Here is a 26424-nt window from a genome sequence, read left to right as displayed (position 1 = left end):
TTCATTAAATCAAAATTGTACAAGGTATTTGAGGATTACAAGCAGGAAAAGAGCAAGTAGAGGGATTAACCAGGGGAAAATTGATAAAGAAATGAAGGCTGACATGAAAATTTGAGGAAAATCTTCTGTTTAACCAACCATTAGCTAATTCAACTTGGTGTAAAACACACTGATTTTATTTGAGCTAAACCAGCTTAGGCCAGCTCAGAGGCTGAGGCTGGTGCTGTTGGATAATTAAAGCCAATGAACGGTACAAACCCTGGAACATCACGTGCTGTCTATGCAAAGGGATTAGAAAAATTCATTCCTAGGACTATCTCCCCATGCCTCCAGGCTCTGCTTTCGTCAGAGCAGCAGCTCTGGAAGGAAGGAAAGGGAGAAATTCAGAGGAGGAGAGAGCAGATCCCAACTTCCCATCACTCACACAACCGGAAGAGCAAGAAATGCGTGGCTGAATGGGCTTTTCCCCAAGGTGCCAGCCCGTTCCAAGGGCTCCAGCATGGAAAACTCCCACATGAACATTCCACACCCTTGGGTTGATTTCATGTCCACATGCGAGCCATGGGGAACCTGTAAAACTGCTGCTGTTGGGCTGGGGTATAAAACCTGCCCTCCAAACAGCTTCCCAGTCCTGCTGGGAGGATCTGCTGGAGATGAGGACTCCTCTTGTCACCTTGCTGGTTGCTGTCCTGTGTGTGGAACAAGGTGAGCCTCTCATGCTGCTCCTACTTAAGACAAGGATTAGAGGGAAGATGGTGACAATTTTCCACTTTAGAGGGCTGTCACCAACTTGGCAGTGTTGTGATGGTGTCACCAATGTCCTTTTGCACCTCAATCAGTGATTTGATGCAGAAATAAGAATCTGATGAATTAATTCTTCTTTCCAGTGGTAGAGCTCTGGTGGTGCTGGATGCCAGGTTAAATCCACACAGCAGTCTTTGGATCTTCCAAAAGGAGGCAAGTTGGAAGTGACAGAAAGCATAACAAAGTGGTTTTTTCCTTAAAAATTTCATGTTTGGGGTATTTTAGAGACTTTTATGCTTTGCTGCTTCCTCCCTTGTAGTGGTTTGCCACATGTCTTCCTAGGAAATGCAACAGTGGGAATTTTTGTAGATTAAATCTGCAACAGAGGCGAAAGAACTTTTCATGTTAAAGACGTCCCGCTCCCAAAGGGAAGGCTGAGTGTTGTCCTCCTTCTGGGAGTGAGACACACGTGTTGCTCCATCACTCCTGGCACGTGGGAATGACGACTGGAGTGCCGAAATTTTCCCCACACCTGATGGTTTCCCAGAAACCATGATACGAATCTGGTTGAGAAAGAGACATCTAATTAATCAATTATTGCTGATGTATCAACCCCCTACTCCTAAATCCTTTGGAATGGTTCTCCAGCGTGCCTGGAAAAGCAGGAGCTTTGCCCAGTTTTGGGGTGAGAAAAGGACTATTCAATCTTGGAAAAAAAATGGATTTTGTGCCCACCATTCCTGGTTGAAGCAACATAATAGGGACAGACGAGAATTTTCAACGGCAACGTTCTCAGTGTGACCCAGGATGAAGTGGAAAGCTCACAGAGATCCAGGAGCACAGGTTCATGGTGGGATTCCTTACTAGTGACACTTTATATCGGCATCAGATTCCCAATGGATTTAAGGACAGGCTTTTACACAGCACCTTTCTGTGGCCCAGCCTAGATCAAAAATAAGAGATTGCAGCTTTCTGGCCTAAAACTGGGACAAAGGAAAATGTGGAAACTGTCATTTGATCCTTCTTATGTATCCTGGGTCTCATCCAAGACCCTAATGACCAAATTTTGGTCAAAACTCTTGATCTCTCAGCCAACCAAAGAGGGTCTTTCGCCTTTTCCATCCATGTTCAACTGTTACAGATATTTTGTGTCCAGCAGAAATCCTAAAAGGTCTTGATCCTTTTCATAGAATCACAGACTCACTAAGAGTGGAAAAGACCTCTAAGGTCATGAAGTCCTTGCTGCAATGTTGGACGAAATCAGGCAAATGTTTGTTTAAGGTGTCCCTGAAAGTTTCCAACAAGGAAGATTCCACAGCCTGGAACTGCTCAGAAACTCTCATCCCTTTAGGAATTTAGTTTTAAGCCAGCCTTTAAGATCTCTCAGCATGTCTTTTTGTACTGTTCTCCCATATTCCCACCATGGGACACATAAAACATTTTATTACTTTCTTCTTTGCTGCCTATTTTTTCTTGCATGAAGAAGATTCCTGTGACTTTCCTCAGCATATTCTCATTTTCAACAAACAAACTAAACTCTTCCAACCTTTTCTACAAGATCACATTTCCAAGATCTGTGACCTTTTCTCCTCCCTCTCCTCTGGTCCCTCTCCGAACGCTCTGCATAGTTTTGGAAGTGCCACAGAGAGATTTGGGCACCGGGGTTCCAGCTGAGGCCTTGCCTGGGTGGAAAGGCCACTTTGCATATCTTGCACATGACATTTCTGCCCGTGTCCCCTTGGGTGACGTCTGTTTCCATGGCTGGAATGTGACACTGTTGACTCCTGCTGTTGTCACTGTGGTTCTGATCCCGTTGTTTGTCACCCTACATTTACGTGTCTCAGTTTTATCTAAAAGTCATTTATTTCTCTTTTTTATTTTTATTTATTTCTCTTTACTGATTGCACTCACTCTGTTTTCACTCTTTTATTGCATCCATCTATCAAAATCCTTTAAATTCAGAGAATCATGGAGTGGTTTGGAAGGGGTCTTAAAGATCAGCTCATTCCAGCCCCTGCCATGGGCAGGGACACCTTCCACTATCCCATCCAACCTGGCCTGGAACACTTCCAGGGATCCAGGGGCAGCCACAGCTTCTCTGGGCAACCTGTGCCAGGGCCTCACCACCCTCACAGGGAAGAATTTCTTCCATTGCTCCAGTTGGTTTGACCAATAATCATTGGGAATCGCCCTCTGAGGGTGTTTTCGTGTCTGGCTTTGCAACCATTCCCTGGCATTTTCACCAGCTCGTGTTTCCTGGGCTCGCTCGTGAATAACATCATTCAAGGTTGTGTCAAAAATTCCTTAAAACCTCACTGAATCTCCTCTACTCTGTACATGAAAATTCAACTTCTTTCAGAGGTGAATGAAGCAAGAAAGCCACACAGGATCAACAGTTGATGACTTTTTCCTTTCCTTCTATCAGAAACTTCTCGTTTCATGGTGTGACCTTCACTGTCCTTCCGCTCCCTCACTGCCAACTTCTTATCAGGCAAAGCTGTGCTCACAGGGACGTGTCCTTTAGTTGTTTTTGCCCTTTCCAAAGTGACAGACTGTCCCCAGACTCAGCAGGAAATCAGCCAGCATTTGGGATTGTTTCCCTCCAAAAATTAGCCGTGTATTTAAAGAAACTCAACCACAAAACCTCATACTTTGCTCTGGATGATTTCACGAACTCAGAACCCAACCACCATAAAACCTTTCAATCTGCCTGGGTGGAGAGTGCTCTGCACATATTTTGGGATGTTTTATCACCCAGGCTGTGGTTTTGCTCTTCTTCCTCTTTTTACTACTTCCAAGAGGCTTTCCAGAGGTCTTTCCTACCATGTTCTGGTTTTGAGGGCAGGAACAGAGATTTTTGACAGGAAACACAACTCATCACTGCGTGACCTTCCTGCCAGTCAACTGCCACTGTTGCAGATGTATGAATTATCTTACCAAATCTGTCTTTAGCACTTCAACCAAGCTTTTGGTTACGATTTTCCATTCATTCCCTATTTTATGCTAAAAACAGAAGTTTCACAGAGCATCTGAGGGCTCTCATCAGACTTCCTAGAACTGAGGTTAGTCCAGTTCAGAGACGTTCAAGCACAAAAAAAGAGATGTGACAGCAGTCTCTGAGCCAGACTAAAGAGAAGTAGGACACTGGGCATTGTCCACCTCCTCAAAATGCTCCAGGCATCTTTAAATTCTCCCTGCCAAGCCCTGCCCAGGAGAAACCCTGAGCAGTAATTGGTAATTCCCGTGGCCGAGCCCTCAGGACAGAGCCACTATGGCTCAGCAATAATCTCCATCACAAAAGCCCCCAAATCCTTGAATTCCACTCACATCTCCTGCTCCCAGGGATTGCAAGCAGATCGATAACACTTTGCAGCCTGAGCCAGAGGAGACAGAGAGGGATTTAGCGCTGCTGCCACGGGTCAGGGGATAAAGAAAGTCACTGGTCATTCCCACAAAAACATTCCTCAGACTGTATTGAGGAAAATGGAGATCTCTGCACTGGAGCTTTTGTGGTTTTTAAACCTTGTAATGTGCTTTTCCCCTTTTTTTCCCCCCCCAGTTTATCCATTCATGTGCTACACCTGCCAAGAACAGGAGTCCAACAAGGACTGTTTGACCATTTCCATGTGTGCCAAGGAGGAGAAACACTGTGTGACCATCCGGAAGGACGTCGGGACAAGTAGGTTTGGGAACAACACCTTGTTTGTTTTGTAGGAGAGCAGTCCCAGGAATGGGATTTCATCCCACTATGGGAACAACAGGCCTTGACGGCCAACTTTTAGGAGACATTGACCTTGTGGTTCCTTACTGCAGTGTCCAGAGACACTTGATATTCCTGCTGGGAATTGGGGAAATGCTGAGGACACACAGAGCAGCACCAGGGAGTGGATTCACACCTGGATCTATGCATGTTCCACTCCCAGAGTTGTTTTGAGAAGGGTTTTGGCCAAACCTCACCATGGCTGACTCCCTATGCCAAGCACAATCCTTCAGGTCTGTCCTGGGGGCTCTGTGCCCTCAAAGACCTCCACATGCTCTTATGCCAAATCTCAGGTCATGCAGAACATTCCCCTTGGGTTTATGTCGTAGGAAAAACCATCCTGGTGGGAATGACCCAGCCTGAGCATCACTCCAGGCAGCTGGAACTGAAAGCCACCCACAGGTGCTAATTCCACTTTAGGATTGACAAAACATGGAGCCCAGAGAAGTCCTGGTTGGACTTGATGATCTTAAAGGCCTTTCCAAACCTTACCAGTTCTAGGATTGTATGAAACTGTGGATGCCCCATCCCTGGAAGTGTCCAAGGCCAGGCTGGACGGAGCTCTGAGTAATCTGGTCTGGTGGGAGGTGTCCCTGCCCATGGATGAACTTGAAGCTCCCTTCCAACCCAAACCACTCCATGATTCTATGATTAATTCCATGAAATTTGCCTTGAGCATTAATGCCTGCCCTTCCTTTACTCACCAAAACAGATCTAGCCATAAAAATATTTAAACAATGCTTTTTCATCCTCCTTTTTCTTCTCCCCCCCCCCTTTTTTTTCCTGCACTAGAGCCCAACAAGCCTAAATACCTCATCTCCAAGATGTGTTCTGCAACGTGTCCAGCAACAGGTCAGCAACAAACCCAGAGCTCCCAGAATGTTTCCTGCTGTGAGAAACCCTTGTGCAATGTGAATGGAGTCAACAGCCGGCACAGCAGCCACGGAGTGATGTCGCTGGGTGTCCTGGCCAGCGTCACTTACATCTTTGCATACGGATTGTGATGGGTCTGGAAGAGCTCCCCATGATGGCTGAAATAAAAGTATTGTTCTGGGATAATTTCTGCTCTCAAAGATTCATGTTTTGTGGTTGAGCTTCCCCTGGGATCTTCGAGAGAGCCTGGATAAGGCAGGTGCTGAACTCCCATTGATTTCCTGAGCCTACTTGAATCCGAAGTGTCCCCAGACATCCAACTCACCTAAGAAAACACATAAAAAATGGCCTTTTTGACATGTTCAAGCTTCAATTCATTATTGCTCTGAAGAGATCCTTGAAGGCACAGTTTTGTCTCTTAACTTTCAAAGCTCTGGGAGGAATAATATCCCACCCTGCCTGAAACACAGGGAATGGCTCCACAGCTGTGTCAGCACAGGGGATGATCGGTGAATTTGTTCACAGTGAGTCTGGTTATCAAACATCTGCTTATAAACAAACAGGTGGAAGTAAAACTGATTTCTGGCAGTGTTGTGGACACTTCTCCAGCCTCGGTGGGGAGCAATTTCTGTCTCCTCACGCTCTTTGCTCTCTTGGTTCACATTTTGAAATGAGCTTCCCTTATTGGAGAAAAGGAGGAAAGGCAGAGAGGGAAAAACGTGGCCGAGAGAGGAAAGGCAGAGGGAAGGTGGGAGGGAGAAGGGAAGGAATGGGGGCAGCCTGCTGAGCTGGGAGTTGCCCTCACGCTGCCTCCTCATGGACCTCATCCAGCTGGAAAAAACACCCTCGTATCTATTCCCCTCTTTTTCTCCAGGGCCAAAACAACCTCACACAGCTGTTGCCAACCCCTGTCATTCAGAGATTGTGAGAGGCTCTCTACAGACCCACGTTCCTGGCAGAGAAACCATTGATTGTGTTGAGCTTTGTTCGGTTTTGCCCTCTGAGCGCTCTGCTCTGCTCCCTGTGGGAGCTGCAGCTGAGGGGAGACAGAAAAGCTCTGTAGGAAGCCTGGGGGTGTCACAGAGAAGAAGAAGGGGCAGCCAGCCAGGGACTCACACAAACAGCTCAGAGCTTCTTGGGTCACAGTCCCGGCTGCAAGCTCCCATTCCTGGAAAACACACAGAAAAAAAAAAAAGAGAAAAGAAAAAGCTGGCAGCATCCCGAGCTCAGCTGTGTCCTGGGAGAAACCAGAGCTGGTTCAAACAATTGAAGAGTGTTGGGTTTTTTTGTTGTGTTTGATGGTTAAACAAGATCTTTGCTTTTTCTGAAGCATTGCCCTGGAACTCTGCTGGGTTTTGGTTGCACATGTGGAAGGATGTGGATTTTTGAGGCATTTCATGGAGCCTGGATTTCAGAGCCACTGGTTTTCCAAGAGGATAAAAGATTCCACATCAACTTCATGTTTTGTGCTGTGAGCTCTGGGTCTGGTAACTGGTTTTTAACATTTTGTTTAATGGATGGAGGGGAAATGAAGGAAATGAAGGAAATGAAGGAGGTGACACCACATTGCTGGGCAGGGACAAGAGGACACTGACATCCCACTGAGTGGACTGGTGAGCTGTGCTGGGAGATGACAGATGTCAAAAGACCAAGTTAACAGCAGAACCTGCTGTTAATTTCCTCTCACCAATGACAGCCTCAATTTGGAAGGAAAATTAGGATGCTGTTACGATCCGGTTTAAACCCAGAAAAGCACGGAAAGCTAAGTCTCTGTGCATAAACCGGACAGAACTTAGAAGGTTCAAAATATTCCCAGAAACGAGATTAAAACCAAACGAGGTTAGATGTTGATGCCAAAAAATGGATGTGTTTTATTTAATAGTAGAGAGGCAAAGAGAAGGAAAGAGAAAAGAAAGAAAGAAATAGAAAAGAGTGCGTGGGGGGTGGGGGGACAGGGAGAGGTGACAGGGGTTAGGTGGAAGCAATCACCCATCCGAGGGTCCCAACAACGTCTTGTTGTTCCCCTCCATCTGCTCTTGTGGTGGGGACACGCCAAAGAGTGCAGAATCCCGTGGATGAATACACGCTTTGGGCCAGGTGGGAATGCCCACGTGCCTCTCTTGCAGGGGCTGGCTTGACACTGTCCCTTGCAACACTGAGGGTCTGCTGCATCATCTCTGGGGCAGGGTCTGGGGACCCCTTGAGGGGCCCTGTGATGGGCCATGTCACCCCCTCTGCTGTGGATAAGCTTCCTCCCCCGTGGTGAGGATCCCTCAGCTGGGCTCCTCTGCACAGTGGAGGATGGGCGGTCACTGCGCCTCTGACCAGAGGCTTTTCCAAGGTACCCAAAACCTCTCCTCCCTCCACCCTTTGGTGCAGGGGGTCTGTTCGAGCCTGGCAGCTGATAGCCCTGGGGCTGTGGTCTCCACCTTGGAGGTGTTAAGCCGGTGCTCAGTGAATGTCGCCAGACCTGAGGTGTTACTTTATCTTATCTTCATCAGCGAGCGGTGTCAGGCCTCAGTCAGGGCCCCATTCAGGGTGCAGAAGTCTTCTCTGCAGCTTTTGTAATGCAGTTTTAAAAGTCCTTCAAGAAAATATCTAAGTCATAAAATATAATATTTCAGTCTCTGACAGATGGAGAAGGGGAAGAATGAGTTTTTAAACCAAAAAGAAGGAAGAGATGTCCAGCTGCTCCGGGCAGGCACCGGCAGCACTGGTAGGGCTGTGGTGGCTGTGCTGCATCCCAATTCCAGGAGCAAGTCCTCCAAGAGCAAGCCCTCCATACCCTGCACAGTTTTTCCCTGCAGGACCTTGGGTGCTTTCAAAAAACTCCAGCAAAGTTGGGCTCTGGGCCAAAGCCGTTACTGTTTTACCACCTGCGATGCTGGCAGGAGAAAGAAGAAGTAGAAAGAGCAATTTATATCTTAACCAGTTTCACTGGACATGAGAAAGCAAAAACTTTGTGGGAGAGACCATCTGGAGGGGAAGGAACAAGTGGAGGGTTGAGATAAGTCCGGCGAGGATTTGGGGAACCAGGATGGGCAGAGTTAAGGAGGGAGAACAAAACTTACCCAGATCTTTTGCAGACCCTTATTCCCAGCTCTTTCCCCTACTTTTCACCACAGCAGTTTGAGTGCTGCCAGAAGATCAAATGACAGAAGGGTTTCCTAGAATTGTCTACAAATTTAGAGAAACCCTTTCTTTTCCTGAAATTTCTGGATGCCGAAGCAGCTGAATTAGCCAGGATTATCGTGACTGACTCTTTGGAGATGAAGGGATTGTGTTTAACAGGATTTACAGGTTGTCTTGTCCACCCACCTGGTTCCTGGACTGAAAGCTCCCAGCTGTGGGAGCTGAAGGTCATGGAAAAGTAAATCTGGAGATGGGAATTCCAAATGGATGTTGTCACTGCTGATCCTCTGAGTGGAAAATCGCTGGAACTCTTTCAAATAAAGAAGGAAGAAGGACAATTAAAGCTCTCCTTCTAGATTGGAGGTGAGGAATGGGCTGATTATGAGGTCACAGCTCCTTTTCCACACCGGTTCCTCCCTTCCCTGGGCTGGAGGAAGGTGCAGGTAGAAGATCGAGGCTTCTGTGGCTCAGCTTTAGGCAAAGCCTAAATCTCCTTTTCCCACATGGATTGAATCAGTCCCATTTCCCTTTTCCAGTGTGAGGTTTGGTGCTCTCCAGGCTGAGCTGTCTGGGAGAAGAAATCCAGGTGATTCTTGGAGCTACCACTTCAGAGTAGGATTTGTTTTCCAATCCCACAACTTTGAGCCGCGCTTGCAGCGTCAGAAGATGAGTTTGTGCTTCCACATGTGGAGCGAGAGGGAAAACAGGTGTGGAGACACAACCACATCAAACACAAGAGCAAGAGCCATTTTGCTGCCACAGATATTAATGAGATGAACTAATTAACACATCAAAAGTGAATAAAATTAGTGTTTTCAACATGAATATGCAAATCAGTGAGAGCTGTCAGGCAAAGTGGTGTCCAGGAAAATCGGGAAAAGAAATGCATCACAGCTACTAAACCCAGCCTGTTTCTCCTGCTCCTGTTTCTTTGCAACAGGGAAATCTGGGTGTTTTGAAGACTGGATATCAACAAATCACAGACTCATTTAGGTTGGAAAAGACCTCCAAGATCATTGAGCCCAACCTGTGACCCATTCCCACCTTGTCAAACAACCCAGAGCACTGAGTGCCACGTCCAGAGCCTTTCCAATAAGAAATGTGGAAATAATACATCATTAAAGGGCATAGGAGACACTCTGGGGACACACACAGTGTTGGAAAAAACCAGTCCAGAGTTGGAAAAAAGCTCTGAAATAGATCATCAAACAATGGTGTAGGGGCTATCAAGGAGGCAGGGATGAGCAGCAAGAATGTTGTGACAGGTGGGTGATACCCCCACCTGTGACAGGACAACAAAATCTGTGAGGGTAAAAGTGGTACCTGTCACACAGCTCAGCCTTAATAAAGCTTCTGGCAGCGTGCCACGTGATGGGCTCAGAAGCAAAACCAAGAAAACCCAGTCGGGCTGAAATCACGAGCAAATCACAGCCAACAATTTGCTGTCAGGCTGCAACGATCCATTAAAAGGCTCCTCTTGGCTCTGGGATGACGCAAAGTTTTAATTGCTGGTTTGGATGACGGATTAGACAATAAATTCACTGAGCTCACGGGTGACAAGCAGAGAGAATCTGCAAACAGGAGGATTCTGGGTGATTCCAGTAAATTTAAGTGGTAGGCTGGGAAAAGAGGGTGTAATTTAGGAAGGCCAAGCACAAAGCTCCCCAGTTAATGTGGCACAAATATGGGGTGAGGGAATCTCCCTCGCAGCAATCTGGCAGGAAAAGAAGTTGTGCTGGATCACAAGTTTAACACGTGTCAAACTTTGGGAAAAAAAACGTGAAACGAAGCCTTGTCGGAACTCTGCACTCCATGGAAAAATCTTACACATTGCACTGGGAAGTGCAAACTGGTGTGTGATGGGATGAGCACCTTCCAGATCCTCCAAACGGAAGGCTCGGGCTGCTTCACTCTTCCCACACTTTATGTTGGGGTTCAAATAGCAGCAAACAGGATTTTAGATGGATCAGAAGGGATTGATGGCATTTAAAGTAGGGTGAAGAGCTGGGAAACGGCCTCCAGAAACGGCAGCTTTAGCACCATAATCAGGATGCATCAAACCATGGAAAAACTATGGCCTCAGCCTCTCCCTGGGGATGGGAGAATGAACTGATTCCTGGTCATTCCCATTCCTGCTTCTCTCTGTCCCCTTTCTGTCATTCCCACATGGAGCTGGTTCCCTTCACCAGAGCAGAATTGTGGTGTTCAGGGTTGTCTTTGCTTTATCACAGAATCATGGAATGTTTTGGGTTGGAAGGGACCTAAAAGATCTCGTTCCAAACACTCTGGCAATAAGCAGGGACACCTTCCACGAGATCAGGCTGCTCCAAGACAAAGACAGAACAGCAAAAGCGACCCAAAGCTCTTCCGGTGATGTGGAAATAACTCCCATGTAGGAACTTTCACTCCAAAGGATGTTCAGCTCCAGGGTTCCCAGGTTTCAGTCAACCTTAAAGAAGTGCTAAGGCAGAAAGTGGAGAGAGCTCTGCATAGGAATGATGGTTTTCCCATTTTCCAGCTGATTCCTTACTCAGGCAAGTCTTTAAGTTCCATGCAAAGCATTGGGGGTGCCAAGGGTACAATTTTCCTTGGTCCAGGAGAGGCAGGAGCAGGTCCTGGCTCTGTGCCCAGGGCTCGCAACAGCTCACCTCGGACCTGCCTGCAGCTCCAGGATGCAGAATTGGATGTTAATCAGCAATTAGATAATGAGCAGACCCCACTCCTGGGAATGAGAAACTCCCTTCTGCAGTCACAGGAAATTGGAGGAATAAAACTCCCTGAGAGATCTTTGGGGAGAAGAGAGCGATTTGATAGCACAAAAATTATGGGGAAAGTGGATTTTGCCTTTCACGCTCTTGTCAGAGACTGAAAATAGTTCATGCCTCAAACATTGATATAAAGTTTTGCTCATTATAAAGAAGCCACAACCGAAGAAGCTTCCCTGAAGAGTGGGACTTTGAACTGAAGGTCAAACTGTTGATTAGATAAAGGGAAACACATTGTTCAGTCATCCCAGGCTGAGGGAAAGGTGCGCATCCACAAAAGGCCAAAGCCACCAGCTGCAACTATCCCCGGCTGAGTTTGGGGTGCGGGAAGAGCACAGCTCACAGACGCCAGGTTTACACAGACTGCCCCCACCCGAGCGGGAAGGAGGAGATTTTGGGTGCGTGGTGCAACCTCTGGTGAGAGGCAATAAACACCCATCCTCCGATTACACAAACTGGCCCCGCTGTGGAACCCCCAACCCCACAGGCCACATCCACGGGACTTTCCCGTGAGAGGCTTGGCCCCACAGGACTGCACATGGTGCAACAGATCCAGAGTCTGCTGTGAGAGACTCACCCCCCCGCCAGGGGGACATGCCCAGATGTGGTCACCCGGCCTGAGCATATACACCCATGGGACTCTGTGCCTTCTGGGGGGACCTTCACCACCAAGAGACCAGCTGGAGAGGATCACTGAACATCGTTGGGATCCATGGAGTGGTGATATTTTCCTTATCCTGTCCCTGTCACTCTTTCTGTCCCCCTCACCTATCTTCTACTTCTTTCTTCCTTTCTTTCTCTCTCTCTCTCTCTCTCTCATATTTACCATCAAATAAAACCCTTACTATTGTCACTGGCATATGGTCTCGTTTGCACCTTAATTCCAGCAGAGGCATTTCTAAGAACCTTAAAATTGGATCATAACAACTCTTCCTTATGGATTTAATTGGATCACAAGCACCAACGTGGGCGTGCCCAGATCATCTGGCCCATGTCACTTCTGTGCCACCAGCAGCCAAAAGATGAAAGCCCCGCAGCTCTCCTCGGGCCTTTAAGGTTGAGCACAAGGTGAAGGTAAAAGGTGAAAGGCAGAGCACAAAACAAAACAATCTTGGACTTGTTTTTGACAGTTTTTAGAGAGAGGATGTTCTCTTTGCTTGATTTCTCTTTTGTTTTTCCCCTTTTAGATGAAATTCCTGAATATTCCAGCCCTTTTGTTTACCTTATCTGGGTGTTTTATGGCTCCCACCCTCCTCTTAGTCCTCTACAGTTTCTTATCCAAGGTCAGCTTGTTCTTCCTCTACTTCTGAAAGATCACAGGCACCGTGCTCCATGGCAATCAACAAATGCCTTTCCTTTTAACTCTTACTCTGCTGGTTCTTCTGGTTTTTCCACACCCTGGAAACATTCCCATTCCTATTTTTTTTACACCAAGTTTAACATTTCCACTATAAAGCTCCAGCACCTTGCCTACAGCTTCAGCACATTTTGTGCCCCCTCCATGGAGTCTGGTGAATTCGTTTTTCATAGAGGTGTATTTTTTGGTGGAAGGGGTGGGGAAAGGACTGAAAAGCCTCCTCCTACCCCCAAAAAACCCAGAGATGAAGCCCCTGTTGCAAGAGAGGAGATGCCCTCAGGCACAGCAACCTTTGCAGGTGGTCCAGAACCTCTGATGGCACAAAAAAGGCCAGGACTCAGAAAAAAGCTACAAAACAAGTCCAGAGTTCAGCCAGGAGACAGAATTAGGCCTGGAGACAGGGATAGACACTATATAGTTAAGGATCATCCAGCAGGCAGTGTTGGAGAAGAGAATAATGGAATATCCTGGGTTAGGGACAAAAAGGATCAGCAATTCCAACCCTAAAAGTCACAACCAGAAGTCATAAACAGATAGGAGATAAAATCACAGCACACGGCCAAGGTCCATCCAGGACATGGCTGGAGACAGGGCCACTTACATCAGGGCCTAAAGGGTTAGGCTTGAGCTTAAAGGGGGTTCCTGGAGCCATGGGCACAGTCTGAGCAGGGCCCTGCTGAGACTGTTCAGGGAAATTAAGGTTTTTGCCTGAGTAAGGAGCTCTTCTTAAATCACCACAGTTGTTTTCCTGTCAAAAGCCTAAAACAAGCACGGCTGAGGGTGAGTCATGCAGACTTTGGAAGGAGGAAGAGTGAGAATTCCAACACCAGCCAGCAATCCACTTTCACTTCAGGCTCAGGGAGAGAAGGGAAAAGGAAATGTGGATGGCAGCCAGAAGTGAAAGTTCATCCATGCAGCAGTCAGATCCTGTCAGATGACAGTCAGATCCTGACCCCAGGTTGTGGTTGGAGGGAGCAGATGAAGGTTTTATTCTTTTATCTATAAAAAATATAATAAATGGCACAGCCCAAAGATGCATCTGGTTGGGCACCTTTTTTTTCAGGAATTTTCAGGAATCTCAGCAGCTTCTTGAGAGCAATCCCAGGTCTTTCCCCATGGGATGCAGCAGAGGTGGTGGAGGACAGTGACCTGTTTGGCACCAAAGCAAAGAATAACTTGCAGCTTGGTTTGCCCATGGAAAATCTACATCTGGAGCATCCTTGGATGCTCCAAATATGATCCTGAGGGTCTTCTGGGCAACTCTGATCCAGAATAACCGAAGGGACTTTAGGAGAAGGAACATCCAGGGTGGGATGATGAGGAAGGGCTGGGATATGGAGTCAGGCCTCTCGTTCAGCCAGGTGGAGCAGGGTGGCGTGCGCAGGAATTCCGGGAATGGTGCATCCCAGCTCCAGCATTCCATGGAGTGTCGGGGCCTGTGCCAGCACCTGGGCAAGGAGGACCTTCATGCCAAGACTGTGTTGCAGCAAAGTGCTCCAGACAAAGAGAATTTTGGGGGTGAGAGGAAGCAGCAAGGATGGAGATCCTGGATTCCTGCTCTTTCATGGCCTCCCAGTCCTCTGCCAAACTGATTCTCCACATTTTGCCAGGTGGGGCAGAAACCTCCCACAGAGCAGTTCCAACCCTCTCCGGGAAAAATCTGAACAATTCCCAGCCCCACAGGAGTAATTGCATAATTACTGAAAAAAAAAGGATTTTGTCCCCTTCCTGTATCATTGGAGCAAAGCAGTTTGAGAAGTTCTGCTCCACTAACCCGGGGACACGTCTCATTTGCAAATTCCTCTGGCGTTTAGGTGCCTCACGTGCACAGCCAGACCCAGGAAGTCTCACACAAACCCTGAAACAGAAGCGTGATGGGGAAGGAACCTCTCTGTGTCCCACCTGGCTCCACAGAAGCTGAGCAAGCTTTTACTGACCCTGAATTTCAAGCTTGAACTCCCCAAGTGCCTGTTCAACACCAAAGCCTTGCAGGCCTAGTTAGTCTAGGTTTAATTTCTGCGCCATCTCTGCTGCCCTGAGCCATGAAAGGACCTGTCACACTCATCATTTCCTGATTTTAATCGTCCCCATTCCTCCCCAGTGTGCCACAGCCAAGAAATATTTACCCTAGCACCAGTTTGCCCTCTGATCCAGCCACTTCCTTATCTCCTTTTCCTCTGAGTGTGCTTTTGTAGCTGTCTCCACCTTTCTCCAGCACAAGCCACATTCCTGGTGCTGGACTCTACCCCTGTTGCCTCTCTTGCTTTACCCTTCTTTTCGTGAAGAAATGTGTTTTGGCCTTGCACTCACAATATGAAGCCAATGGTTCAACAAAGTCCTCCAGTGACCTCCAAACTTGCAAGAAGAGGTTGGAGCACTCAGGGCAGTGTTTTGTGGGCTGGTCTAGAACAGAGATCTCTGCCAGCAGAGCTGCTGTGTTGAGCTCTGCAGTCTGTCCCACACAGCAGCCTTGGGGAGGAGGTGGGAGATGAGCTTAGGCCGTAGAATATAAAATATCCTGAGTTGGAAGGGACCCAAAAGGATCACCGAGTCCTCAGAAGGAGGACTTTGCCTTTCTTTCCTTCCTTACCTGGTGTAATTTCCACCACAGAAAACTGGTCCCTGCTGGATCTGGCCACCTCTTCCTTTTGCAGCATCCTGTCATTAATGCTGTTCCCACCCAACCATTCCAGTAGGACCGGGATGACTCCAGATCCCACGCTGGGTTGTGACCTTTGTGACTCTTAGGTCCTATCTCTTCCTTCTTATCAGCAGACAGGCCCTCTCCAGGAAAAAAAAGGGGCTGATAATGTTAAATTTAAGTGTGGGAGAAAACCAGGAAGCTGTAGATCCTTGTACTCTTCACCTGGGAATGAGGAGAGTGTGTCACAGAATCCCAAGTTTGGATTGGAAAGATCATCTTGTTCCACCCCCTGCCATGGGCAGGGACACCTTCCACTATCCCACGTTGCTCCAAGCCCCATCCAACCTGGCCTTGGACACTTCCAGGGATGGGGCAGCCCCAGCTTCTCTGGGAAACCTGTGCCAGGGCCTCAGCACCCTCACAGGGAAGAATTTCTTCCCAATATCCAACCAAAATCTACTTCCTTGGTCTGTATGAGACAGGGGTTTTGCAAATGTGTCTGAATTACAATTCCTCGAGTTACCACAAAGCTGAAACTTCCCATTTTTTTAGTATTTGGTTTGTCCCAGCAGCCTGTTTCAGTGGAAGATACGAGCCCACAGAAACTGCTCGGAAGTCAGTTCCAGCTAGAATACCTGGCAGTGACAAATAAAAGTGAGTCATAGGTAAGAAACGGGAAGCAGGGATTTGCAGGCATGGGTTTGCTTCCCAAGCAGATTGCTCTGAATGCCTCCGACAAGACAGGAGCCGGAATTTCTTCTGACAGATGCGTTTGCCAAGAAATGCTGACTCTGCAGAATTAAACCCATCTGTGGCACAGAGTTTGTCAAGCCTGCTTGTTTCCTGCTGGCTCACCAGCCATCTCCTCCATTCCCAGGCTTTCCTGACAGCCAGCTTCGCAGGGGCCCTCCCCCACTGCCCCTCCTGCAGCCCGTTTCCTAGAGGATTTAGTTATTTCCGTGGGACCTACTGAATTTGGGACACTCCAACATCAGGGGACTTATTTACACTCTGAAGACTCATCTTGCCAAGCAGCCCAGGCTGTCCCATGCCATCCCAGCTGCTGGGCTCTTCAAGCTTTCCAATCCTGTATGCCTAATCCAATTTAGGCTCTGGTAAACAGATGGGGGAGTTGGTTCTTTATGTGCTTGGCTCTTCAGTGGGGGCTGTGCGTGCTGATGGGTCAGACACGAAGAGGGGGTGTTGCATGCAGGGACGGGTTCTGTATTCGAGGGAATCTCGCCTGCAGGAGATCCATGCAGGAATATGGGGAATGTGTGTATACAGGGTGGTTGCGAATGTGTGGAGGAGGATGTGCGTGTGCTCAGGGGATCCGTGAGAGGAGATGCATGGAGGAAGAGGGTGAGGCAGGGAATCAGCAGGTCATGTGGGTAGAGGAAGTCAGAGAATCCCAGAATCCCAGAATAAGCTGAGTTTGAAGGATTGCGCTTGGATGAGTGGGGTCCGGCATACAGGCAGGCCCCCTGCTCCGGTCTCTTCCTTCAGGGAAACAGAGGGGACCCGAAAGGGGGCTGGAAAAAGCCTTTTGCGGCACGGCTAGGGGAAAGCTGGCTCTGTTCCCCGTCGGCCAGCCGCTGCCATGCCGACACATTCGGCGCCCTATCCCGGCCCCGGTTCTCCCGAGCGGGGAAAAGAAACTAGGCGTGGCCAGGGAGGTGGAGGGGGGGAGGCGGCGCGGGGGCCAGGCCCAGCCCGCGGGGCGGAGCCGTCGCCCTTTCTCCACCCCCGGCGCCCGGCCCTGCCGCCAGCCTGCGCTCCTCCGCCCGCCCTGCGCGTCTCTCTGGCCGTATCGTCCGCACCATGAAGGCGCTCCTGCTCGCTGTGCTGGCCGCGGTGCTGTGCGTGGAGAGAGGTAAGGGAAGGGGATGCCCCCGCCACCATCGCCTCCCCTCCAGGTCCCCCGGTCCCGCGCCAGCCCTGCGTTTGAGAGCAGATTGGGGGGGTGGGGGAGTGATGCGTGTGGCAGGGTGGGCTGTGGAAGTTGGAGGATTGTAGGGGATATAAGGGTTGAAGAGGGGTTGGGGGCACGGCGCTGAGCCGCGGTATGGTTCGGAGCGGGATGCGGGGGTGTCTTTCCAAGACCTGCCTCGCAGCAGTGTCCCTCCTGAAGCAGGAACTTCGGAGCTTCCCCGCCTGTATGAATGAATATGTGAGCATCTCCGGCTGTGCGGGTGGATATCCTGGAGCTTTTCCCAGTTGTAGCTCGAACAAAGAGCAGGGCCGGCTCCGCTCCCCATTTTCGGCGCAGCGAGCCGGGATAACGGCGCTGGGATGGACTGAGATGCAGCCGAGGGGAAGGAAGGTGGAGGGGAGAGGCAGCCCAGCCCTGGCAATGGCTGATGGAGCAAAGTCAGGGCAGAGCCGCTCGTGATTCTGGCTCCTGCTGCCCCCTCCGAGCATCCTTGGGCCGGCTGCGGTGGCCGGTGCGTGGCGCGATGACCCCTAAGGGACAAATGCCCTGTGGGGCGCATCCTGGGGCTGCCACCGAGCCTGGGGAGAACGTGGTTCGTGTTGTATGTGACTGCCAAGTTGCTCAAGTCGCAGGGCCTGCCATCCCCACCTTCCCCATCGACTCCATCCCTGACTATCCAAACTCCATGGGGCCGTGCAAAACCACGTATTGTTCCCACACATGTCGTTGCTTGGAGAAGCCAAACAAAGAGCAAACGGGAGAGTTCTGAGCTCTCCCAGCCCCTGCTCTGCAAACAGCGTCCCTTCTTGTTTTCTGAGGGCACCGCTGAGAAGAAACTGGCTGTTTGCTTTCCTTCCCATTCCCCCTTCCCAGTGGGATCCGGGAAGCGACTGGCAATTGAAGCGTGGAGTCTCGGGCAGAGCCCAGCTGGCTTGTGCTCAGTTCCAGCTGGGAGGATGGGCTGGCCAGGCCAAAGCAGTGAAGGGTTTCATTCCCCATCACCCCCCCCAAAAAAAAAACCCCTACAACCCTTTCAGCTTTAAAAGTAAGTTTTTATCGAGGCAAAAGGGGTTGTTGCAGGTGATTTTATCCCCAAACACTTCCAGCATATCCAGGGGGGATCTTACAGAAGAGCTTTACCCCCTGCTCAAAGATCTTGCACATGGATCTTGATAAGGATTTTGCCTTAAGAGAATGGAAAAGCAGCATCGGGGCTAAGTGGAAAAGCTGCTGAAGCAACAGCATTTTCCTGCTGCTACCAAGCTCCAGAGTGGGCTTTTAAAGGCATTTTTTTTCCCTGTCTTTGTAAGAATGGTTCAACCCCTTATCTGAAGGAATTCCCCCCAAATACCCTGCTCTGTTTTGGGAGCTCTTTGTTCCTCTGAGAAGCTGAGCAGCAAACAAATAAACTCAATTTCTTTCACTGGTGAAAACAAGGCTTCTCTTTTGCATTGTTCAGTCTTGGGATTTTTTTTTTCCTTTTTTTTTTTTCTTTTCTTGTAACCTTGAGCTGCAACTCTTTGCTCCGTCTCCAGCTGCATGAAATTAATTCTGCCACCCTTCTTGTGCCTTTTGTCTAAACCACTCAGCGTGTTTGTGCTCTCCTAACTCTGCAGTGGGTGTTTTTTGGGGGGGGCAGAAAGTGACCGAATATTTCTGTTCTTAAACTCTGCCTCTTCTGGAAGGATTTTTTTTCTGTTAAGACAAGGGCTAATGGGTAGGTGTGACAAAGAAAAACATGGGGACAGGTAGGAGGTGCTGTGGCAGGAGCATGGATTGAGTCACGTGGCAGAGAATTTCATGCCCAACAGCACTTTTGTGTCATGTCCAAAGATTTCTGGTGTGTTTGTTCCTGGAACCTTTAATGAACAGCATTGCACCACTCGTGCCTTCAGTGCAGCGAGCAAATACATATGGAGACGTCTGTCCTGCCAGAGTGCCCACAGGAAGCCTGTAATCCACTTCATTCCTGATTGCAGAAGATTCCTGAGATGAGTCAATTTGCCTCCTCGAGGTGGTTGTGAGGTGAGGGGTTTGGGACAGGTCACCTGAGACTTGGGAGCAGAGCTGGGCTTCACTCCGAGGTCCCACATGGAGCTGTGGCCACCCCATGGATGGGCTCGGCAATGACTCAGTGGCTGGTCCCATCCTCCTCCCCCTCTCCCAAATCCAGAAATCCACTGAGGAATCTCTCCCGGAGGTTTTGACTCAGCTGGTGGCCCTGTAATCCCAGTGCTGTCAGTTGTGGTGGTTGTGTTGGTGTGCTCAGGTAACCCGGGTTTGTTGTAGGGATTGTTGCCAGAGTGAGGATCCTTGGAGGATGTGTGAGCCAGGCCAGGAAATTCCTGCTTGGGGGGTTGTGGTGTTGGCTTCCACTCCAAAGCAGAGGTTTGGCTGCTCTGATGTGACATTCAGGATCTCCCACTAACCCACTTTAATCTGTTTCTCTGAGATTATATTTTGTTTTCTTTCCCCTCCTTGGCTGTGGCTGCTCAAAAGTCATTCCTCTGAGAGCAATTGCTATTTTTTTTCTCATTTTTCTTGTAGAAACCTTTTATTTTCCTGAGAGAAACAGGAATGAGAAGAAGCTTGAGATGTCATGCCGTCCCATGGCAGAGTGGGACAGATGCTAAGCAATATTTATCCAAATAATTCTTCAAAATATCCATGGCAGGAACTGCTGAGCCTCAAGAAGCCCATCCCAGGGCTTTCCCCGCTTCACTTCCTTAGGAAAATATTCCAAGGGGGGTCTACAAGAAAGCTGGAGAGGGATTTATTTTACAGGGATAGGGCAAGCAGGAATGGCTTCAAACTGAAAGAGAGCAGGTTTAGGTTGCATATTGGGGAGGAATTCTTCCCTGTGAGGGTGATGGGGTCCTGGCACAGGTTTCCCAGAGAAGCTGTGCCTGCCCCATCCCTGGAAATGTTCCAGGCCAGGTTGGACGGGGCTTGGAACAACCTGGGCTAGTGGAAGGTGTCCTTGCCCGTGGCAGGAGGTTGGAACTGGACGATCCTGAAGGTTCCTTCCATCCCAAACCACTCCATGATTCTTTGATAATCCATTTGTGGCAGGGCTGAAGGAGGTGGGAGCAGCGATGGCACCGCCTTGCACTTCCCACCCTGAATCAGCCCCCGCTCTGTTTTTCATCCCATCAGCACAGAAGGGGGAAAGGTGGTGCCTTGTGGAAGGGCTGCCTGGGAGCTCCAAAATCCCAAATCCATGGAACATTGGGAACAGACCTGATCTGTCTGCGTATGTAGGTCAACAACTGCAGCGTGGATGTGATGCTCTTGTATGTAAAATACAGAGATCAAAGTGCCCGTGGCCCTGCTGAGTCACTGGTCCAGGCTGTCCCCACAACCAATTTCCACCCCAAATGCTGTTTTCCAATCATTCCTCTTTGTGAGGGATGAGGGATGGGAGCCAGCTGGTCCATCCTGCTGGTGTAGGATAAGCCATAAATGGCCTCAAGTTGCTCCATGGGAGGTTTAGTTTGGAAACGAGGAAAAATTTCTTCACTGAAGAGGGTGGTCAAATATTGGAACAGTGGTGGAATCACCATCCCTGGAAGTGTTCAAGAAATGTGCAGCTGTGTTACTTAAAGACTTGGTTTAGTGGTGAATTTGGCAGTGCTGGATTAATGGTTGGAGTCAATGACCTCAGAACTCTTTTCCAACTGAAATGATTCCATGATTCTATAATTTTAGGGGACCTGCCGTGGAGGAGAACATGCAAATTAATGCTCCTGCTCCAAATTAAAAAGATTGGATGAATAAGCTGCCTTTATAGTGCTGTGACTCCGCGGAGTGGGACAGTGCAAGTCCTTGCAGGTCTTGAGCTTTCTGCTGAGAAATCATTTCCACCAGGTGCTCCAGCTCAAGCATGGCCTGATCTGGGTGCCCAAAGACAGGTCATGGGAAATTTGAACCCGTGGTCACACCTGGAGCATTTCCCATCAGGGTCACAGAATCATAAAATCAGAACGGTTTCGCTTGGAAGGCACCTAAAGATCATCCAGTTCCAACCCCCCTGGCCCAGGCAGGGACACTGTGTCCGTGGTGGTTGAGCTGAATGAGCCAAAACCTCAAAAATTTGCCTCTGGAGTTTGGTTTCCAGTTGGCAGCTGCAGCTGGAACACGTTCTTGGTGCAAACAGGGGTGACAGAAAGTGCCAGGCTGTGGTTGTACCAGCTTTAGCTGATAAGAGCTCGGAATGCATTCCCTAGGCTTGAACCATTCACTTGGCCAATTTTTTTGGGGAAAAAACCCCCCCACATTGCAGGTTGACAAAACTGAAACAGAAAGCGTGGCTGTGGCCGGATGCGGGACATCCCGTGTGACAGAGATGGGGACCTCCAAATGAGGAGGTCTCCCCAGCAGCCCCTAAGCGAGGTTTGCCTTTCTCTTGCAGCCCACACGCTCATCTGCTTTTCCTGCTCGGATGCCTCCTCCAACTGGGCCTGCCTGAAGCCTGTCAAGTGTGGCGAGAATGAAAACCACTGCGTGACGACGTACGTCGGCGTGGGACTCGGTGAGTGCGGGCAGCACCTCCTCCTGCCCCTCCTGGCTGCTCTCCTGGGTCACCTGCTGAGCTGCAGCGAGGCTTTGCTTTCCTCTGGCTGGGAGGAAAAAAGGGAAAGTTCTGCTTAGCAACTGAGTGTCGGACCATCCCACGGGAATTCATACGAGGGACGCGCTGCCAGGAGGAGTCACGTTAAAGCCCACGTGCCTGCACTGATGCCCGCGAGTCCGGGGGGAATTTCAGGCTGGGGGCGGGGAGTTTGCTGATGAATAAGTGAAAGCGTGGAGGATGCTGCAGGCTCCCTGCGTGGGAAGCTCCAGGGTTGCTATTCTTGCTGATTTTTTTGCCTCCTGTTTGGGTTCTTCGTCCCTGAGTCCCACCTTTGCTTCACTTTCCGTGGACAAGGTGGGAAGGGAGGGTTGTGGCTTTCCTTCCTGAGTGCCTGGGAAGATTTGGGGGGTTCTGTGCTTCCCAGCTGCTGCTCTGAGGGAGGCAGAATGCTCTAGCAGATCTCCTGGTGCCTTCGCAGGAACCAGAGCCCATTCTGGCTCTCCCTGGCAGAAGGAGGGGGAGTTTCATGCCTGAGTCTTCAGCGTGGGTGGGTCAGAGGTGCACAAACAGAGACTGGGAGCTTTTATAAACTTCCTTTCTTAGCCCAGTGCTAATGGTTTCCTCTTTCCTGCCTCTTAATGTGGGCTGTGCTTCTCTGGAAAAGCAGACTTGGCTCCCAAGTGTCTCCCCAGTGCTCCCTGTCTCCCTTGAGTAGGCCCAGAGTAAAGCTCAAGAGGGATTTTTGGGATTCCTCACCAGAGCTGTTGTGGCTGAACATTGGCTGATCCAAAGGGGTGTCCCTGGGGTGTTGTGTGGTCTCTGGGGTGTTTGTGGGAGCTTATCACAGGTGATAAGATGGGCTGGGCTCCTGTCTCCCGAGAACCACTTCATCCTCTCCATGCCGCCTGCGCCACTTTGGTGATCAGGTGATCAGAAACCCAAAAAACCATCCTAAATCTGTCTTTTTTTCTTCCTCTCCACCCCAACCTTATATCCAGGCGGCAAATCCGGCCAGTCCATCTCGAAGGGATGCTCTCCCATCTGCCCCAGTGCCGGGATCAACCTGGGAATAGCAGCCGCCTCCGTTTACTGCTGCGACTCCTTCCTCTGCAACATCAGCGGTTCCAGCAGCGTCCGAGCCAGTTACACGATCCTGGCCTTGGGAATTCTCGTCAGCTTCATCTACGTCCTCCGGGCTCGCGAGTGATGGGGCTGCCTGAGGAAGAGCCACCTCCCACGGGTCTCGTTAGCCAATATCTTCTCTGTTGCTGTCTGCAAGGAGATCCTCTACTTCTCAGCAGGCTTCCAAGGTGATTGTTTCCCAGACTTTTTGCTCTTCCAAGCATTGGAGACCTGGGCGGTTTGGCCGAGCTGTTCTCCTCCTCCTGTGGACGTCTCCCGCTGCACTCTCACTCCTCCTCGGCCAAGGTGGATAATTTTGGAAGGGTTTCTGCTTTTTCTACCTATTAATAACCCCCCCTCACCCCCCATTTCTAAGGTTGGTTAAAACCAGGCTAGGACTCGCTGAGAACAGACTCACCCCAGGCACCACCAGGTCTGCTCCAGCACATGGGTGGCACGGGCAGCGGGAATGCGGGATCCAAAGGGAGACACATTCCCGGCCCTCGCAGCTGCAGTCTCTTTTTATAAAATAATTTCATTTCTTCTGATCCTGGGCTGACTTTTCTGGAAAACCAATGCCGTGTACCTTGTCCTTCCAAGTTCTGTAAGTGCCAGACCTGAATAAACTTGCTCCTGTTGTTACCTGAGATGGGACGTGTGTGTGTTTCCTTGCTCCAGGGATTAAGAACTGTTTTCTGGAAAATCCCAATATTGTACCCAGCATGAGGGTCCCTCACCCTCTCGAGCAGCTTTTGGGTGCTTCATCTCCACATCCTTTCCAGCTGTGAGCAGCAAATCCATCTTCTCCCTGTTGCCGTCATTCCTGATAAACACCTCTGGGCCAGCTTGTCCCACCACCCTTGGGAATGACTTTTTCCAGGTGCATTTTAGGGATAAAAGCCAGGTTTTGTGGTCTGAGTCAACCCTAATGGAGCAATCACCTTGTGAGCAGGACTTCTAAAAGTGAATCTGCATTTTACAAAGACTTGGTGCCTCAGTTTCCCCACTTTGGACTTGTCATGGTGACCACAACAATGGCGATACCTGAATGACCAAGGACAACAGGTCTGAAAAATTTGGTGAGGTCAGAGGAGATGTCAATACCCACATCTTTAGGTCCAGCCTTCAATGCCTGATGGTGCCCATGAACTGCTGAAGGTGACTTCACCACCCAGCCTTCCACATCTGCTGTCCCTCAGCTCCCAGGATCTTCCCAGGTGTTTTGGCAAGGTTTTTCCTAGAAGTTCTCAGCTGTCCCATGGGAGTTGTGTCCTCCTGCCCTCTCTGTGTCATCTGTGCTGCCTACTCTGCTTGCCTGTGGACCTGCTTGACACAAACCAAGCCAAAATTCAGCCTTAAACCACCAAGTTCAAGCTTTTTGTCACTTCCACTGATGGATCAGAGGTGCCCTGGGCTTTTTTTCCTATTTCTAGCAGCAAAACCCAGGTGTTGGCACATTTTAGCCATGCCTTGTACCCGCTTCTCCTATTCTGTGTCAAAACCCAAACAAAAGCTCCACAAACCTTCAGTTCCACCTCTGTCCCCTCTTCAAGGAGTGATAAATGAAAGGTGGTTGCAGTTGTACAGAAATATTTGTAACAAAAGTGGTTTCATGGGCTTCGCTACCCCCCCTCCCTTCTCCCCCTCTTTTAATTAAAGCAACACAGATGTTAATGACAGCTTTTCCAGCAGGAGGGATGGGTCAGTGGGATGTGACCTGCAATTTAGTGGTTAATGTGGGAAGAATGCATCAATTGTGTTGGTCCTTGGATGTGCCTTGCTTTGGATAATGCATCCTCCTGGGACCTCGGGGCCCGAGGTGCCCCACAAACCTCTGCTATGCATGTGGAGCACAGGGAAAATTGGGAAAAAACTTCCTAAACTGAGGTGAATATTCCCCAGCTTCCCTGTGCCTCAGCCTTCTTCCCAAGAGGGTTCAAAACCTCTGTTTTTGGGTTCATTTGTCCCTCAGCACTTGCCGTGACACTGAGGTGGCACCCAGAGTGCTCTACCTTGGATTTAGGGGGCTCTGTCTTTTCTGGCTGCCTTGAAAAAGGTTTTGGGGTTGGCTTGGGCCTCAATTGCCTTTAGCAAAGAGCTGAACTTCAAAGCCATCAGCTGTGTCCTGATGTCCATCCATGCCTTTATGAGGATCCTGAGGATGCCATAGTGGACAACCCCCTGGGCTGAAGACCTGGTTGTCTCCTCCAAGGGCCCTGGTTGTCTCCTCCAAGGGCCATCTCCTTCCTATCTCAGTATTCCTCAGCTGGTGCCAGGGATTTGGTTGCGCCAGGGAGCAAAGGCCGGTGGGAGCAGCATCCAGAGGCGGTTTATCCCGATAAATAACAAATTATGTTCATGGAATTGCCAGGGGACTGAGCTGAGGGTTGGTTGGATAAATTTCACATGGCGATTTGTTTTTCCTCCTCGCTCTCTTTTTGTCTCTTCCTTCCCATGTGCTCCAATCTAGAGCATGGAAAAAAGGGATATTTTCAGTTTTTCCTTTCCTGGCAAAGATCTCTTGGATAGATCCATGTGTGTTTGAGAGAGGGAGGGAGTGACAGCTTGTCACAGTTGAATCCCAAGCACTTTCTCATCAATTGTGCCAACTCTCGCTGTTCCTGGTCCTACTCTAGGTTTATTTTTGCCCCTAAATCCTAAGAATGACAAACCTGGTGAGAACCTCGTCCGTTGTAAAACCCGGGCCTAAAAAGGGGCAGGTGAAGTGATTCAAACCATTAATAATAAGACAATAAGTAGGAAAACACAGGATTCGTTAAGTGTTCACACTGGTGGGTTGCTAAACCAAATGCTAGATTTGGAATTTGAGGGCTGTGGTGGGACAGCCCTGAAGTGCTTTGGATGTGTTTCTGTGGACTGTGGAATTCAGAGATCAAAATCTGAGCAGAAAACTCAGGTATTCACCTGTTCTGACAAGACAAGAGGTTATGAGGGGAGGAGGTTTGGCTCCCTAGAAGCATAAAATATCCTGGAAGTGTTTCTAGTGGAAATTTAAGAGTTAAGTGAAATACCTGCCCACTTCGGAGCGTGTTCCCGAGAAAATGGTTTCAGTGCTTCCATCCTGGGAATGGCTGTAATTCACCAGCAACTGCTGCCATCTCCCACTACCCACGAAGGGCTTGAATTTTTGTGGATTGTCTAAAAATGCTCAAAATCCTTCCCACCCAGGATCTGGGGGTTTGCAGTTTGCCAAAATGAGCATGGTTCTTCCAGCTGGTTTTGAGAATTGTTTTTTTTTAAGGGCAAAATTTCTTTTTGGAAACCGCAAATGTGACGTGACTCCCTTGCTCCAACAGAACAAATGATTGGTTGCTTAATTATTACTCCAAGGATCCACTTTGCTACTCCAAGGATGTCCTGGATTGGTGTTGATTTACTCAAGTTGGGGTTTTTTGAAGGGATTTGTCTCCCAGGGGCTTTATTTGCCACCACCCCGGAGGGAAGCGCTGGTGGTGTGCATGTGTGTCCATGGGATGGGTCATAGGATCCGGGCCCTCTGG

The 26424-nt window shown here is 49.3% G+C and overlaps 2 protein-coding genes across 3 annotated transcripts; both read left to right on the top strand.

The window, feature by feature from the left end:
- Positions 1 to 507: 507 nt before the first annotated feature.
- Positions 508 to 5563, top strand: LOC116435352 (lymphocyte antigen 6E-like). 2 transcript variants are annotated; one of them, XM_032091649.1, is made up of 3 exons: positions 508 to 705; positions 4304 to 4423; positions 5297 to 5563. In XM_032091649.1, the coding sequence occupies exons 1-3, from the start codon at positions 654 to 656 to the stop codon at positions 5506 to 5508; spliced, it is 384 nt and encodes a 127-aa protein (XP_031947540.1). In that variant the 5' UTR covers positions 508 to 653; the 3' UTR covers positions 5509 to 5563. The 2 variants fall into 2 exon arrangements, with proteins under 2 accessions (XP_031947540.1, XP_031947549.1); XM_032091658.1 differs by lacking the exon at positions 508 to 705 and adding an exon at positions 1420 to 1594.
- Positions 5564 to 17020: 11457 nt separating this feature from the next.
- On the top strand, positions 17021 to 26219 carry LOC116435347 (lymphocyte antigen 6E). The gene is made up of 3 exons (XM_032091636.1): positions 17021 to 17148; positions 21620 to 21739; positions 22780 to 26219. Exons 1-3 carry the CDS (start codon positions 17097 to 17099, stop codon positions 22986 to 22988), a joined length of 381 nt encoding a protein of 126 aa, XP_031947527.1. The 5' UTR covers positions 17021 to 17096; the 3' UTR covers positions 22989 to 26219.
- Positions 26220 to 26424: the final 205 nt, after the last annotated feature.

This window comes from Corvus moneduloides, chromosome 1 (assembly GCF_009650955.1).
Source record: "Corvus moneduloides isolate bCorMon1 chromosome 1, bCorMon1.pri, whole genome shotgun sequence".
In the NCBI taxonomy this organism is placed as follows: Eukaryota; Metazoa; Chordata; class Aves; order Passeriformes; family Corvidae; genus Corvus; species Corvus moneduloides.
Note: the sequence above shows the minus strand (reverse complement) of the source record. Positions and strands in the feature narration are given on the sequence as shown.

Bases quoted from the DNA above. Each gene is read 5' to 3' on its own strand.
- LOC116435352 (XM_032091649.1), top strand. From the start codon at position 654: ATGAGGACTCCTCTTGTCACCTTGCTGGTTGCTGTCCTGTGTGTGGAA. The intron at 706-4,303 runs GTGAGCCTCTCA...TTCCCCCCCCAG, and splicing joins TGTCCTGTGTGTGGAACAAG to TTTATCCATTCATGTGCTAC. The intron at 4,424-5,296 runs GTAGGTTTGGGA...TTCCTGCACTAG, and splicing joins CCGGAAGGACGTCGGGACAA to AGCCCAACAAGCCTAAATAC.
- LOC116435347 (XM_032091636.1), top strand. From the start codon at position 17,097: ATGAAGGCGCTCCTGCTCGCTGTGCTGGCCGCGGTGCTGTGCGTGGAG. The intron at 17,149-21,619 runs GTAAGGGAAGGG...TTTCTCTTGCAG, and splicing joins GGTGCTGTGCGTGGAGAGAG to CCCACACGCTCATCTGCTTT. The intron at 21,740-22,779 runs GTGAGTGCGGGC...CCTTATATCCAG, and splicing joins GTACGTCGGCGTGGGACTCG to GCGGCAAATCCGGCCAGTCC.